Source organism: Mus caroli, chromosome 5 (assembly GCF_900094665.2).
Source record: "Mus caroli chromosome 5, CAROLI_EIJ_v1.1, whole genome shotgun sequence".
Lineage (NCBI taxonomy): Eukaryota > Metazoa > Chordata > Mammalia > Rodentia > Muridae > Mus > Mus caroli.
Genome location: NC_034574.1, coordinates 136837563 through 136851814, shown reverse-complemented (window position 1 = coordinate 136851814; position 14252 = coordinate 136837563). Strand labels below are relative to the sequence as shown.

Here is a 14252-nt window from a genome sequence, read left to right as displayed (position 1 = left end):
CACAGCCATGTATGCTGTAACACTAAGCATGGGTCCTTCCCTGGTCCGTTCTCCTCTCACTGCTCTGTACCCACTCCACAGCCATGTATGCTGTAACACTAAGCATGGGTCCTTCCCTGGTCCGTTCTCCTCTCACTGCTCTGTACCCACTCCACAGCCATGTATGCTGTGTAAAACACTAAGCATGGGTCCCCAAGTCCCAGAGTCTGCAGTAGATGCAAGTGAGGAAAGACGCCACTACCAGCTCAGCAGTCCTTTCACCGGTTTGCATGCATTTCATGGCCACGTGTGCTGTGCTTGTGGCCCCCTGACACCTTATGCTTTTCTCCTAGGATGTCTAAGAGGTAGCTCCAGTGCAACGCATATCCAGAGCAAAGCCCGTAACAAGGCAAACTATGGTGTGTCCACTATTCAGCAGATCAGACAAAAATCAAAGATGCCATTAGCAAATCCTGTCTTTAAACCCATCTCCAAACTATGGATCTCCAGGTCTTGCCAGTTTTCAAAGTAAAACCATAGCTGGAATTTATGGAAGGCTCCTGCTGTCGTGTTGTCTGAAGTGCATCCCATGTTCGCCTTTGTCTGAGCCCCAAAGCTGATCATATTTTCTGTTGTTTTTAGGGCTGGGAGTTGAACACAGGACTTGTTCATGCTAAGCAAGTGTTCTACCTCTGAACTATATCCCCAGGCCCCCACTGGTAGATTCTTGGCAAGTGCTTTATTGCTAATCGTAGCTTTTAAAAAAATGTATTATTATTTTATGTGAAATGCATTTTTTGCCTTCGTGTATGTCTGTGCAGTGCATGCAGAGGTCAGAAAGGGAAATGGAGTTACAGAGGGCTGTAGGCTGTCATATGGATGCTGGGAATTAAGCCCCCGTCTTCTTCAAAGGCAGCTTATTGTTTAACAATCTCTCTAACCCCAAGTTATAACCTTTTAAGTTCATCGTTTAAAAAATAAGCCATGTTGTGACACCCCACATCCCACCAAACACACTGTTGTTTGCAAACAATCTTTTCCTTTGTTTATTCTACTATAAGCAAGCTGTGAACACTGCTAGGTTTTTACCTTATCCCTGCTGTGTCCCTAAACCTCACACATACTGGACACACAGTATGCTTGCTGAGCAAGAGAAGGCCCAACATTGTGGGAGAAGCTCCAAATGATGTGCTTGGTACCAAGTTCAAGCCAGGTCAGTCATATTCCCAAGCTGTGCCATGCCAGCATTTCATTAATGGTCTAATAATGATGAACGTAGGAGAAAATCTGTAATTTCAGATTTTTATTGGACTCATAAATTTATTTTATGACCTTATTACTTTGTATATAAAACCTAGCTAAAGAGAGCTACCATGGGAAGTATTTTTTTTTTTTCTTTTTACACAGGGTCTTACTTTGTAACACAGTCTGGCCTGGATGTCCCCGTGTGAGGAGGCAGGTAGCCTCTTGCCTCAGCCTTCTGAGATCACAGGCAGCTGGACCTGGGTGCTGAGGGCGGAAGGCAAGGGCTTGAATCTTGAACCACGAGCACAAGCTGAGAAAGCACACTGGGAAGGTCACAGGCTTTTTATTCTCCAAGTCCACGTCTAAAGGCAGACTTACTCCAACAAGGCCACAACCTTCCTTCTTACCAACTGTGGAACAAACTCTCAAATGACTGGGGACACCTCACTCAAGCGACCACACTAGCACAGCACACTGGATAGTCCCAGTTCCATCTGATTCTTCTTCCTGGAAGCTGTGCCATGTAGGTAAAAGCTACTGACCTTACATCTAACAGGGCACCTGTGTCACTATGAGGGACACTTAATGTGGCTTCTCACTCTGTAAAGTTCACTTCCAGGCCAGGCTTCCCTCAGGACCCCAGTCTGAACTTCAACACTCTCTGGTGTGGCTCAGCGGCACGCCTTTGGTGCTCAAGATCCCTGTGCATCCCCAGGACAGCAAACACTGAGGAGAGAAGGTGGACTGACGAGATGGCTTATTGGGTAAAGGTGCTTGACACCAACCTGAGGATCTGAGTTTCATTCTTAGAACTACACAGTGAAAGTTGTCCTCTAATTTCCACTTGCACTGTAACATGTGCACACCCCCAAACACATACAACACACACACACACACACACACTCACACACACACACACACTAAAATTAAATTACAATTTAAGAAATCAAGCTAAATCTCTTTGTTCTAACCTTTCTTCTAGCATAACATATCACCATGCTTACCTGAGGCTGCGTGACTGGGGTCTGAGCAGCAGCACTGTCATGACCACCCAAACCTTTATTTAATTAGCACTTAGATTCATTTAATGACGTGGGAATAATTCCTGGGCTGAGGAAATGGCTTAGCTGGTAAAGTCTTTGCTGTGCAAGCATGATGATCTGAAGTTGGATCCCAAATATCCAGTAAAAAGCCTGGTGTGACTGCGGAGCCTAGAATTTCAGCATTGAAGGGAGGGTGGGGGCAGGAAAACACAAAGACAGTTGGGTACCCAGAGCTCACTGGTCAACCTACGGAGCTCCACTGATAAGCTCCAGGTCCAGTGAGAGACCTTGTCTAAGAAAACGTGGAGAAGTGGTTTAAGAACACATCTGATGTTAATCTCCACATGTATGCTCGAGCACATGCCATTTACCAAATGCTTTCTATAAAATAACGCCCTTAAACCCTAATCGTGGGTGAGTCTACCTGAACTGACAGGTGAGTCGGCTGCAGGCACACTGGGCAGGGCAGACCCATCATCTCGAAATTTCCTGAGTACTGAGCACAGCTCTCAGGGTCGAACACATTCAGTACATTTTTCTTAGATGAGTAATCCAAAACTGAAGCACTTTCACTGCCTTGGTATCCTGAGAGCGCATTGTGTAAACACTATGACAAGTTACAAGAAACCCTGTAGTCATCTTTCAAATTGTGTCTCAAGTACAGCTACCATCAAGCATTATAAACTGATCGAAGCAGAGTTGTCACATGCTTTCAGAAGAGTTCCAAGTGTTATAAAGTCAGGCTGGTAACTGTATATGGATTACTTAAGTGCAAAAATATTCTTGCTTGTCTGCGCAGGAGATGGTATCAGTGCACACGGGGACTCTTGTCCTAAGAGCAGATAGAGACAGCCAACCCTCTGTAGCTGCAGTGGCTTAGGAGAGGGTGGCTCCTGCCTTTGGATTACATTCCTCCTCGAAGAATGGCCTGCTTCCAGGAAGGCCATGGGTAAGCATGTAGCTCTGAAAAGGGGTTCCAGGCACACCTGAGGCCTAGTGGCCCCAGGGGACATCCCTGCAGTCTGTGCAGATGGGCACCATTTTCAGGTCCCTAGGCTGAGCTTAGGGTAGCCAGACTTCAGAATCCAGGGAGGGCCCAGTCTTGGCTGCTGAAGAACCAACCTGTGAGGTTTTCTAGGCTCGGAAGAGTGAGCCCAAAGCTGGCCTGCAGGGACAAATGGGATTTTGACCCTAATGCAAATGCGGAGAGACCATAACGTAACAGGTATGAGACTAAGCACAGCAAGGGATGAGGCAGCTTCCCTTAGGTGTCAGCTCTGCCTTCCGCTCTGAGACAGGAGCTGCTGCAGAGCTTTGCCTTGGTTCTTTCTGTGCCTACAGCAAACTCTTTTACCTACTAAGCCATTTCCTGAGCCCCAGAGAAGGAGGCTTCTGATGAGTGGGCCTGGCCCCTCGAATGCAGGTCAGGTGTTCTTTACTGGTTCTGAACTCACACAGCTAGGAAATGGAAGCTAAATGCAAACTGATAGGGGAAACTGAAACAAGATCAATAAAAAATCCAAAAGAAGTGGCTGGAGAGATGGCTCAGAAGTTAAGACGCTTCCAGCCCTTCCAGGACTCTAGCTCCTTCCCAGTACCCACTGCACTCATGCCCATCTGTAATTCCAGTTCCAAGGACTCTATGCCCTCTTCTGGCCTTCTGTGGGCACCAGGCATACATGTTGTGGACAAACACTTATCTACAGAAGCAGAACAGTCATCTGCATAACATAAAGTTGGGAGGGAGTTGAAAGAGAATCTAAGAGGGTAGAAAGAAACTGCCAAGTACTACAGTAACGAGGATAACTGGAGTGGATGGCACATTCCGGGTTAGAACTGCAGGTTAGCAAGCGTTTAACGTGACTATCTGTGAGAGACTTAAAGCAGAGAAGAATGAATGAATGGGTTACACTTAACCAAGAGAGGGATTCTAGAGTTGAACAAAGCACTGACTGACCCAAAAGCCCATAAAACACGCATGAAATAAGGTCAGAATACTGGCTGGTGCTTGTTTGCCTGTATTGGAGTGTGTGTGTGCATACATATGCCACCATTTACAGAGACATGACAAAACAAATGACCCTAAAGCCAACTGCAACCTAGTCTTCTATGCAGTGACTCAACAGTAAGGTGAATCGTCTTTGCTGCTTAGCCAAACCACAGGGATTTAGGGTCAAACTAGGATGGGATCCAACTAAGGCTACTTTGCACTGATCAACTTCCCTGCTTTCTTTTTTAGCAGCACAATGTTATCCAAATGAAGTGGGGGTTTATTTGGGGAGCACTCCTACTTCTCTGTACACAGCCAAGGAAGTTTTAATGTTATGAAAACTGAGACAATGCAGGGAAATCAATTAAAATTTAGCAAATTCAATTACACTTTTACCACTGTTTTTGGAAAATAACAATTATTATGTATTAGAAGTAGGCTTAAAATGTGAAATATTCTGCACCGGAGAAAAGTTTTTGTTTTTGTTTGTTTTTTTCAAAATTTCACATAGAAATTGTTATTAAAAGTATTCCTATACCTCCATGAAGGAAAAATCTTTCCAACTACTGCTCTTCATAGGCTACATGCTTAGAAAAAGGAAATAAATACCTTTTGTGAGACAGTCTCATACAAGCTCAGCTGACCTCAGGCTCACTGTGACCTTCAACTCCAGCTTATCTAATTTAACGACATAAATGTATACATTCACCATTTTCAAAATTGGAAAGGGGCTGGAGAGACAGATTTGAAGAGCAGAGTGAGGACCCACCATCCACATAAATGCTGAGTGGGTGTGGCAGCCTGCCTGTAATTGTAGTGTATGGAAGGTGGAGACAGCAAATCTCTGGAGCAAAATGGCCGGCTAGATTACCTACATGTGAGAGCTCCGGGCTCAGCAAAAGAGCCTGCCTCAAGGAATAAGGAAGACAACTGACATCCAGCTCAGGCGTCCACACACACCTGCACAGGCGTTCCCCAACATGCACCAACATGCATATACATACATACACATACAAAGGCAGAATAGAAAGTCATCTGAATGATTAGTGGTGTTCTGTTGGTTAAAGTTTTCATGAGTTACCGTGCTGGGGAAAAACATTTCAGAATGCCCGGTTGGTGTAAAGAGCTTGGGGTCTCGGGAAGGGCATGGTGCGCCCATGCTCTAACCCAACCTAGTGTGTGCTGCCTAGTGTGTGTCCAAACACCATGGGCCTCCTTTCAGCCATGTACACATGATGGACAAGCTTTAGAAGAGCCAAGCAGATCTCTGTGAGTTTAAGGCCAGTCTGCTCTACAGAGAGATTCCAGGCAGCAAGTGCTACAGAGAAACTCTGTCTCAAACAAACAAACAAACAAACAACAACAACAACAACCACCACCAACCAACCATAAATCAGGGCTCTGTAGGATTAAGCACAGTAATGGTAAATAGCTCAGCTTGGGGTCTAGGTACAGTGAACACTAGGAAAGTAACAAAGGAAATGGATCAGTTAACAAGTCACAAAGTTCTCCAATAGGCAGCCATTAAAGCCGGCACCAATCCACCATGTCTGCCAAAAACCCCTGCAAAGAACCCTCCAGCACTTCAGCTTAAAGCGCTACTAAAACTTACCAGGTCGCAGAACTCAAACACCAGAAGGTAGGGAATGGCTTCCACACACTGCCCGACACACTGGAGGACATTCGGATGCTGGAGAATGCTGGCAAAAATAAAAGACACAGTGCTGTCCATCACAACATGGCAAACTGACAGGGTCACATCACAGCTGGGGATGGTGGCCAGGCCTTTAAATCACAGCACTCTTCAAGGAGGCAGAGTTCAGGGCCAGCAAGGACTACAAAGTGAGATGCTTGCCCAGGGCCTCCTGCACACTGGGCAAGAACTCTTCCATTATCTACACTCCTTGCCCAAAGGGACTCTTGCAAATTGATCTTGTATCCTGCAACCTTGTTGGACTTATCTCTCCTAGGTCTTTTAAATAGATCATTTGGGACTTCCCACACAGCCCTGTATTTTCCCTATCGGATCGAGTGTGCTGCTGCACATGCTCAGGGAAGTGTCTGTGATGGCTGGTTGGAAATCCTTGACAGACAGCCTGAGCATCTCAGTCACCTCGGCGCTGCTGTCTTTTCTTATTCCAGCTGAGTGGTTAACTGTTCTGAACTGACATGAGGCCGCTTTGGGTCTGATGAGACTAGTTTTCTGGCACAAGTCTCAAAAGTAGTTTTATGCATTTAATTTGCAGAACCGAGACTGTTTGCAAGACAGACAGAAAGGCTTACTTACTAGTAAGGCTCTCCATTTTTCAGGAAAGTATCCTGCTCCTTGGGGCTCGCACTGACTTTTAGCTCCTTCACTATGACTCTTGCGACGCTGGTGCCTGTGTAAGTCTCTCCCAGGAGGACCTAGAAGCAAACAACAGTTTTCCTTGTCACTTCTATCAACATGATGGAGAAGTGTGTCACATTTAGTGGAAATAGAGGGAAGGAAAGCAAGTAACAGCTAGGCGGCCTGTTACTCTGCAGGCCGACTCAGAGCTTAGGGAACTCACACACCTCCATGGGTATGACAGAGTATGCATGGAACCCACACTATGGAGCTGGGATAGGAAGGCACAGAGGTCATAAAAGGCTAGCCTAGGCTATACAGAGATACCCTGCTGAAAGAACAGGAAAGGGGGGGGGGAGGATAAAGAAAGGAAAGGAAGGAGAGATGGAGTTAAGGAGAGAAAAGGAAAAAAAGAAATGGAGGAAGGACTGTAATAAAATGACCTTTTAAAATATTTACTGGGTAGTAAAACATTTATGTTATATACCTTTTCATCTTAATTGAAATGCCTTCTTCATACAAATGAACCATGATACAACAGCAGAGAGACCTGTGAGTTCCATTCAAATATCTCAAGCACTCCTCCAGTGCACTTCAGGCAAACAGCCAACATGCCATCACACAGAAACTTAAAAATCCATGGTATGCTGATGACATCAGGCCTTTGACTTATTCCAAAACTTCAGCCAAAACACACAGAAGATACCACTCCCAACGTAAAAAGGTGAGATGAGCTACATCCTAAGAATTCACTACAAGGAAATGGCTAAATACAGGACAGTGCAAAAGCATTTCCAAACACAGTTCATCTCAAACTCACAGCAAAGTAAAGGACTACTTAACTAGGAAGTGACCAGGATCAAATGACTTCCTTTTGAAAGATTTGTTAAACAGTGAGACGACTGAGGTGGTGAAGCAAGAGTCCAAGTAACTATGGGACCAAAGAAGCAGAGGCAGGAGCTGCCCTGGAGCTTACAGGCAATCAGTCTAGCCTAACTGAAGAACTCTCAGTCAAAGACGCTACCTAAGATAAAGAAAAGTAATGGGGGCATGGGTGATAGATATACCATAACCCCAGCACTTAGGAGGCAGAGTAGGTGAATCTCTGTGAGTTCGAGGCCAGCCTAATCTACAGAGTGAGTTTAAAGAGAGCCAGGGCTACACCAGAAACAAACTCAAACAAACAAACAAACAAACAAAATTAAAAAATAAAGTGGATATCAACTGAGACATCAAGTTACCCCTGGCCTCCATGCATGCACAGGAAATATATACTACACACACACACACACACACACTCGAACAGATCATTTAGATATTGATGTAAGGTAGATTAATTTTAACACGGGAGATAAGAATAAACACCTCAGCAAAATTGAGTAGGTTTACCAGGACTCTGCGGACAGAACTGTGAAGAGAACAATATATTGGGAGTATTAGCTAAATCATAGGCTTTGCTCTAATTAACCAGCATGTATGTATACAGTAAGCATCAGTTCTCCAAATGGGAAAACAGTGCTGCTTGCTGGTCTACCTGACTCAGCTTCTCTCCACCATTACACTCTTGGTGTTCAGTGTCTGCAAAGACCAGACAACCTTGACCACCCATGCTTTTTTAAGATTTATTATTTCATGTATGTGTGTTCTGTGTGTGGAGAGAGAAAGAGAGAGAGACAGAGAGAGAGTGTGCGCACACATACACAAGTGCACATACACAGGCATGCATATCACAGCACTTTAAAGGTAGGAGGAACAACCTGTGGTAGTCAGTTTTCTCATACCCTGAAGGTTCCAGGAACTAAACACAGATCATCAGGTTCAGTGCCGAGCCATCTTACCTGCTGAGCCACCGCTAGATATTTTTAAAAAAACTGTACGTTTATGAGTGAGAGTGCAATATATGTGTGAAGTGTGTGGGTTGCACATGCCTGTGGAAAAGCAGAGGCCAGAGTGTCCTCTATCTTCTCCACCTTACTTCTTCAAGGCACACTCTATCCCTGAACCTAGAGCTAGTGTTTCTCAGGTAGGCGGGCAGCCAGCAAGACCCTCCCTCATCCTTTGGTGCTGGGGTTACAAGTGTGTATAGACCTTGTCTGCCGTGTTACGGCATGCTGTGATTTGACTCTGGTCCTCTTGCTAGTGCAGCAAGCACTCTGACTGGGTGAAACACTACTCCATCCTCGGAGCTTTGCACTCTTTTATCTCACCTGCAAACATCTTTCCTACAATCCCAGCAGCCACATTCACTCATCTAGACAGATACCTTACATTTCAGACCCCGGAGCACCAACTCCTAAACTTGCCCACTTTCCCCAGTGGTGCTCACACCTTCTATTCAAACTTCCACACATCTTTCCACTGTTCTCCTCTGGAGAGAACTGGCCTCTCCACTGAGGTAACACCCATGGGAGCACCTGCGCCCAGATCTACACCATCTGCTTCTGCCCCAGTGCAAGAAAGACACTGCCTCTGCATCTAAGACCAAATTTTCAAATGTGCCATTGGCCCCTGACCTCTTGCTTGCCCAGGACTTTGCTCTCACAACTGCCTCCTTCTCTCCTGCACCCTGATAAAGAAACAGGCTGAAGCCGCTTTGCACCCACAAAATAGAACACATCTGGATGTCGGGGGTTCACCCCTTCTTATGCTAGTACTCGGGAAGCTGAGGTAGAAAGACAGGGAGGTCAAACGCATTGCAAGACTCTGTCTAAAAGGAGGAAAGCTCGCGATGCTTCAACCCTAGACAGAGAATGACGGGAAGCTACAGAGTGCTCAGTAGGAGCAGTCTCCTGCATTAAGAGCACACTGTTACCCTACACGGCTACTTGGATGCTTGCACAAGCTCCAGCCAATTCCCCTGCTTGCATCTTAGCATCTGCAGTAGAACTGCCTTTGTGTAGGTTATGGCTTAACCTCCTGAAGAATTCAAAGTCGAAGCCTTTGGATGCACTCAATGTTAGTATTTACAACCCAAACTAGTTTAAGTGCTAGAAGGGGAAGAGAAAGGGAGAAGGGGAAAGACAGAAGAAAATAAATAATTAAACTTAAGGAAGATAAAAAGCTTCTGAAAATCCATGCCTTTCTTTTTCTTAATAGTTTTAAGCTAATAAACCCAAAAATTTTTAGAAAGATTTCTACTAAAACACAATTGAAAACATTTAGAAAGATTTCTACTAAAACACAATTGAAAACATTTGTACCCCCTCCTATCATTCACTCATATGCTGACAACAAGCCACCACTGTGACACAGAGGGAGGCGGGGACTTTAGGATGTATAAAAAAGGGCTTCAAACTAGTTACAACAATATACATACACAGCCCCAGCTACTTAAAAGATGAAGCAGAAGGTTCACTTGCGCCTAGGAGCTCAGAGCAACCTGGCCAATAAAGGAACCTCAATCAACATGATCCCTCCCTCTTAAAAAAGTCAACAGAACAACAAAAATCCCAACACAAGGACTGATGGGGTACTTCCTTTAATCTCAGCACTTGGGAGGCAAAGGCAGGCAAATCTTTGTTTGAGGCCAGCCTAGTCTACACTGTGAATTCCATAATAGCCAGGGCTACACAGAGAAACCCTGCCTCAAAAACAAAACAAAACCCAGAAGAGATCCCAGAAAGCATTCATCTACGTCCATTCTGCCATGTGAGAAGATGGCTTAAAGTGCCATCTATAAACCTTCACCAGTCGCCCAATCAACTACCGTTTGTGGTATTTTATTACAGCAGCCTAAGCAAAATCAGTCTCCTAGAAAGTTCTGTGCCCAGCACAGCTGAGCTCACGGCACCTCACAGTGGCACTGTGGGGTAATGAGAACTGTACTAACCTGTATAATGTCACATGTCCCCATCATAATTAGCCTTAAAACATCACCTTTAGAATGAAGAAGAGGGAACAGGAAGGAAGGAAGGAGCACATTACCTTTCCAAACCAGCCACTCCCCATCTCCTGTATGTAGTTGAGACTGTGGCGGGCGACTTGAGACTTCAAACCTTCTGGGAGAAAAGAGAGAGAGAGAACATTCAAACTATAAGCATCTAGGGAGGACAGCAATATCATGGTGGTTCAGGTTCTCCAGACTTTGGGAATACTGAGGCAGGAGGATCGTGACGCCAGCCTGGGCTTCATAATAAACTCTGTCTCTTCAGACAGTGGTGATGCACACCTTTGATCCCAGCACTTAGGAGGTAGAGGCAGGCAAATTTCTGAGTTCGAGGCCAGCCTGGTCTACAGAGTAAGTTCCAGGACAGCCAGGGCTACACAGAGAAACCCTATCTCAAAAAACCCAAAAACCCAAAAATCTCTATATTAAAACAATGGCAATAACAACAACAACAACAAAGGTATTTAACTAAAGTAAAATAAATAAGGATTGGAGCGATGGCTCATGCCTAAGAAAGCATACTGCTCTCCCGGAGGACCCAAGTTTGGTTCCCAGCAGTCACATCAAGTTGCTTAAAACCATGTGCAATCCCATTTCCAGGGGATGTGATTTCCAGGGGATGTGAGGCTCTCTTCTGGCCTCTGTAGCTAGCTCGCTCTCGCTCTCGCTCTCGCTCTCGCTCTCTCTCTCTCTCTCTCTCTGACACACACACAAAATACACACACACGGGGCTGGTGAGATGGCTCAGTGGGTAAGAGCACCCGATTGCTCTTCTGAAGGTCCAGAGTTCAAATCCCAGCAACCACATGGTGGGTCACAACCATCTGTAACAAGATCTGGCGCCCTCTTCTGGAGTGTCTGAGGACAGCTACAGTGTACTTACATATAATAAATAAATAAATCTTAAAAAAAAATACACACACACACAAATAATGAATATAAAATCTTTAAATAAGTGCCAAATACATAACCTATAAAGTAAAACTACTGATATAAATTGAGTATTTGTGCTGATAAAGGTAAAAACAAATGCACAAGCATCTCTTTCAACCTAATGACAGAGTCTCAGGTTTCAATGCTGACGATGTGGTTTCTGATGCCTCACTTTAATAGCTTATTCTGTTGGTCCACTATCAAGTGGACCAATACAGACATAAGGGGAGGCAAAGGCAAAAAAGAGAAGAGAGGAGAAAAAGAAAGTAAAAAAGAAAGGTAGACACTGGTCTGCTATCCAAATTCTGGTCTCCATATCCCAAATCTCAGTAAACAAATATCATCAGACTCAGAACACACAAGACCCCAACAATCAATCAAACTGCAGAGAGCCAGAGACTCCTGGGAGGGCAGAGATGACTCATTGTGTACAGAGGATCCTAAATACAAGGAAGAGCCAATCCGTCATCAGAAATGGAGACCAGAAGGCAGTGGGCTCCCAAGATAAATGCTGGGAGAAAAAGACCTTCCATAAGAATGCTGTATGTGGTAAACCACATTCCAAAAATGAAGGCCTCTCAGATGAGCAATGTTGCCAATATGCCTGCCCTAAAGTAAATGCTAAAGGACATTTATTTATTCCCTTTAGTGTGAGATGGAAAAATAGACAAGTCAGAACTGTGTGAAGAATAGCGGTCCCCACAGTACAACTGAAGAGTTAAGTGCAAACCAACATCACTGGATTACTGGGATCCAGTTCCTCTTCTTTACTTCTTAGGTGATGTAAAATATTAGATGTGTAAAAGTTATAAACTTATGGTAACAGACATAGAATGTATAAAGATGTCATTTGTGATCAATCTTATTTGCTTTTAAGACTTTCTCATGTGTCCTCGGATGGCCTTCAATTCTGTAGTCAAGGGTTCGTTCTCATTCTTCTTTCTCTACCTCTGCAATGCTGAGCTTGCAGGCATGCATGACAACTCCATTTCATGGTTTTCTGAGGCGATGGGGGCTGAACCTAGGCCCCCCCACATGCAAGCACTCTCATCCACTGACTTTTCCAGTCTAATCTGTAAGTTGTACACTGAAGCGGCCATCCATGCAAGCTCAGTTTTTATGAATGTAGGGTGTTAGTTGTAACCTTCATTGTAATCACATCAAACAAACAAAATAAAAAACAGAGACGGGCTGGAGAGATGGTCCAATGCCTTAGAGAGTTTGCTGCTCTTCTAAAGGACCTGGGTTCTACTCCCAGCACCTCCATGATAGCTTAGGTCCGTAACTCTAGCTCTAGGAGGCCTGATTCCTTGTCCTCCGCTGGTACTTACACTAACATGCACAAACCCGGATGCAAACACACATGTATACATAATTAAAAATAATAAAGATGAAATTTTCAAAAGGAAAATATATTAAATGTTAAGATTTAAAAAGTAGCCGGCCGGGCAGTGGTGGCACACGCCTTTAATCCCAGCACTAGGGAGGCAGAGGCAGATGGATTTCTGAGTTCGAGGCCAGCCTGGTCTACAAAGTGAGTTCCAGGACAGCCAGGGCTATACAGAGAAATACTGTCTCAAAAAACAAAAAACAAAAACAAAAGTAGCCGGACAGTGGTGGCGCACGCCTTTAATCCCAGAACTTTGGAGGCAGAAGCAGGTGGATTTCTGAGTTTGAGCTTGGTCTACAGAGTGAGTTCCAGGACAGCCAGGGCTACACAGAGAAACCCTGTCTCAGGAAAAACAAACAAACAAACAAAAAAGATTTAAAAAGCAATCCAAACAAATGTGATAAGTGATTTTTAAAAAACAGATATTGAGGTTGACAAAATGGATGGATCACTGGGTAAAGGTTCCCACTTGCCAAACCTAATGACAGATCAATCCCCAGAACCCATGTGGTGGAAGCTGTGAACAAACCTCCACAAGCTGTTCCAGGGCCTCCACATAAGGACCATGCCACCCACATGCACACACTAAGTAGACAAGTACATACACGGAATCTCAGTGCTCACTTACTATTCTTCCCAAGGACTCCCAGAGGTTTGGTTCCCAGCACCCACACTGGAAGGTTTCCCTTCCAACAGCCCATAACTCCAATCCCAGAGGCTTCTGGTGGCCTTTATGGGCATCTGCACCCACATGAAACACATACACACAAACAAGTATGTACACACACATCCAAATAAACAAACAAACAAATACATATTTTAAAGTGGTCAGCAAGACTACTCCCAGTTAAGAGCACTCACTGGTTTACAGTAGACTCCGGTTTGGCTCCCAGCATAGTGGCTCACAACAGTCCTTAATGTTAGTTCCAGGGAATCCAGCACCTTCTTTTGGATTCCATGGGAACCAGGCACCCATGCAGTACACATACACAAACTTGTAGTAAAACACTCAGACATATATACATAATTAAAAATAACAAAGTCTTGAAGAGAAAATTTTTAAGATGCCACTACAACTCAGTGGGAAAAAATGGGGTCTTCAGACATTGCTCACAGGACAGCTGGATAACCACGTGTGAAAGAATGAAACTAAAATCTTATCCTTGCACTGGGGAGATAGCTAAGTCAGTACAATGCTTGGCTTGGCATGCTCAAGGTCTCAGGTTCTGTCTTAGTCAGGGTTTCTATTCCTGAAGCAAGAAGCAAGTTGGCGAGGAAAGGGTTTATTCAGCTTACACTTCCACATTGCTGTTCATCACCAAGGAAGTCAGGACTGGAACTCAAACAGGTCAGGAAGCAGGAGCTGATGCAGAAGCCATGGAGGGATGTTCCTTACTGGCTGGCTTCCCCTGGCTTGCTCAGCCTGCTCTCTTATAGAACCAAGACTACCAGCCCAG

General features: G+C 44.7%; 1 protein-coding gene across 2 annotated transcripts in view; it reads right to left on the bottom strand.

Annotated features, from left to right (window-relative positions):
* Lmtk2 (lemur tyrosine kinase 2) overlaps positions 1-14252 on the bottom strand; it is a 91018-nt gene that overhangs the window by 34076 nt on the left and 42690 nt on the right. Inside the window, exons 4-6 of one of the 2 annotated variants that reach the window (XM_021162666.2) lie at positions 10511-10584; positions 6545-6663; positions 5870-5957 (exon numbers count right to left, since the gene is read on the bottom strand). In XM_021162666.2, coding sequence (XP_021018325.1) covers positions 5870-5957; positions 6545-6663; positions 10511-10584 — 281 coding nt within the window. The remainder of the gene's footprint in view (positions 1-5869; positions 5958-6544; positions 6664-10510; positions 10585-14252) is intronic. The other variant, XM_021162667.2, reaches the window with a different exon arrangement.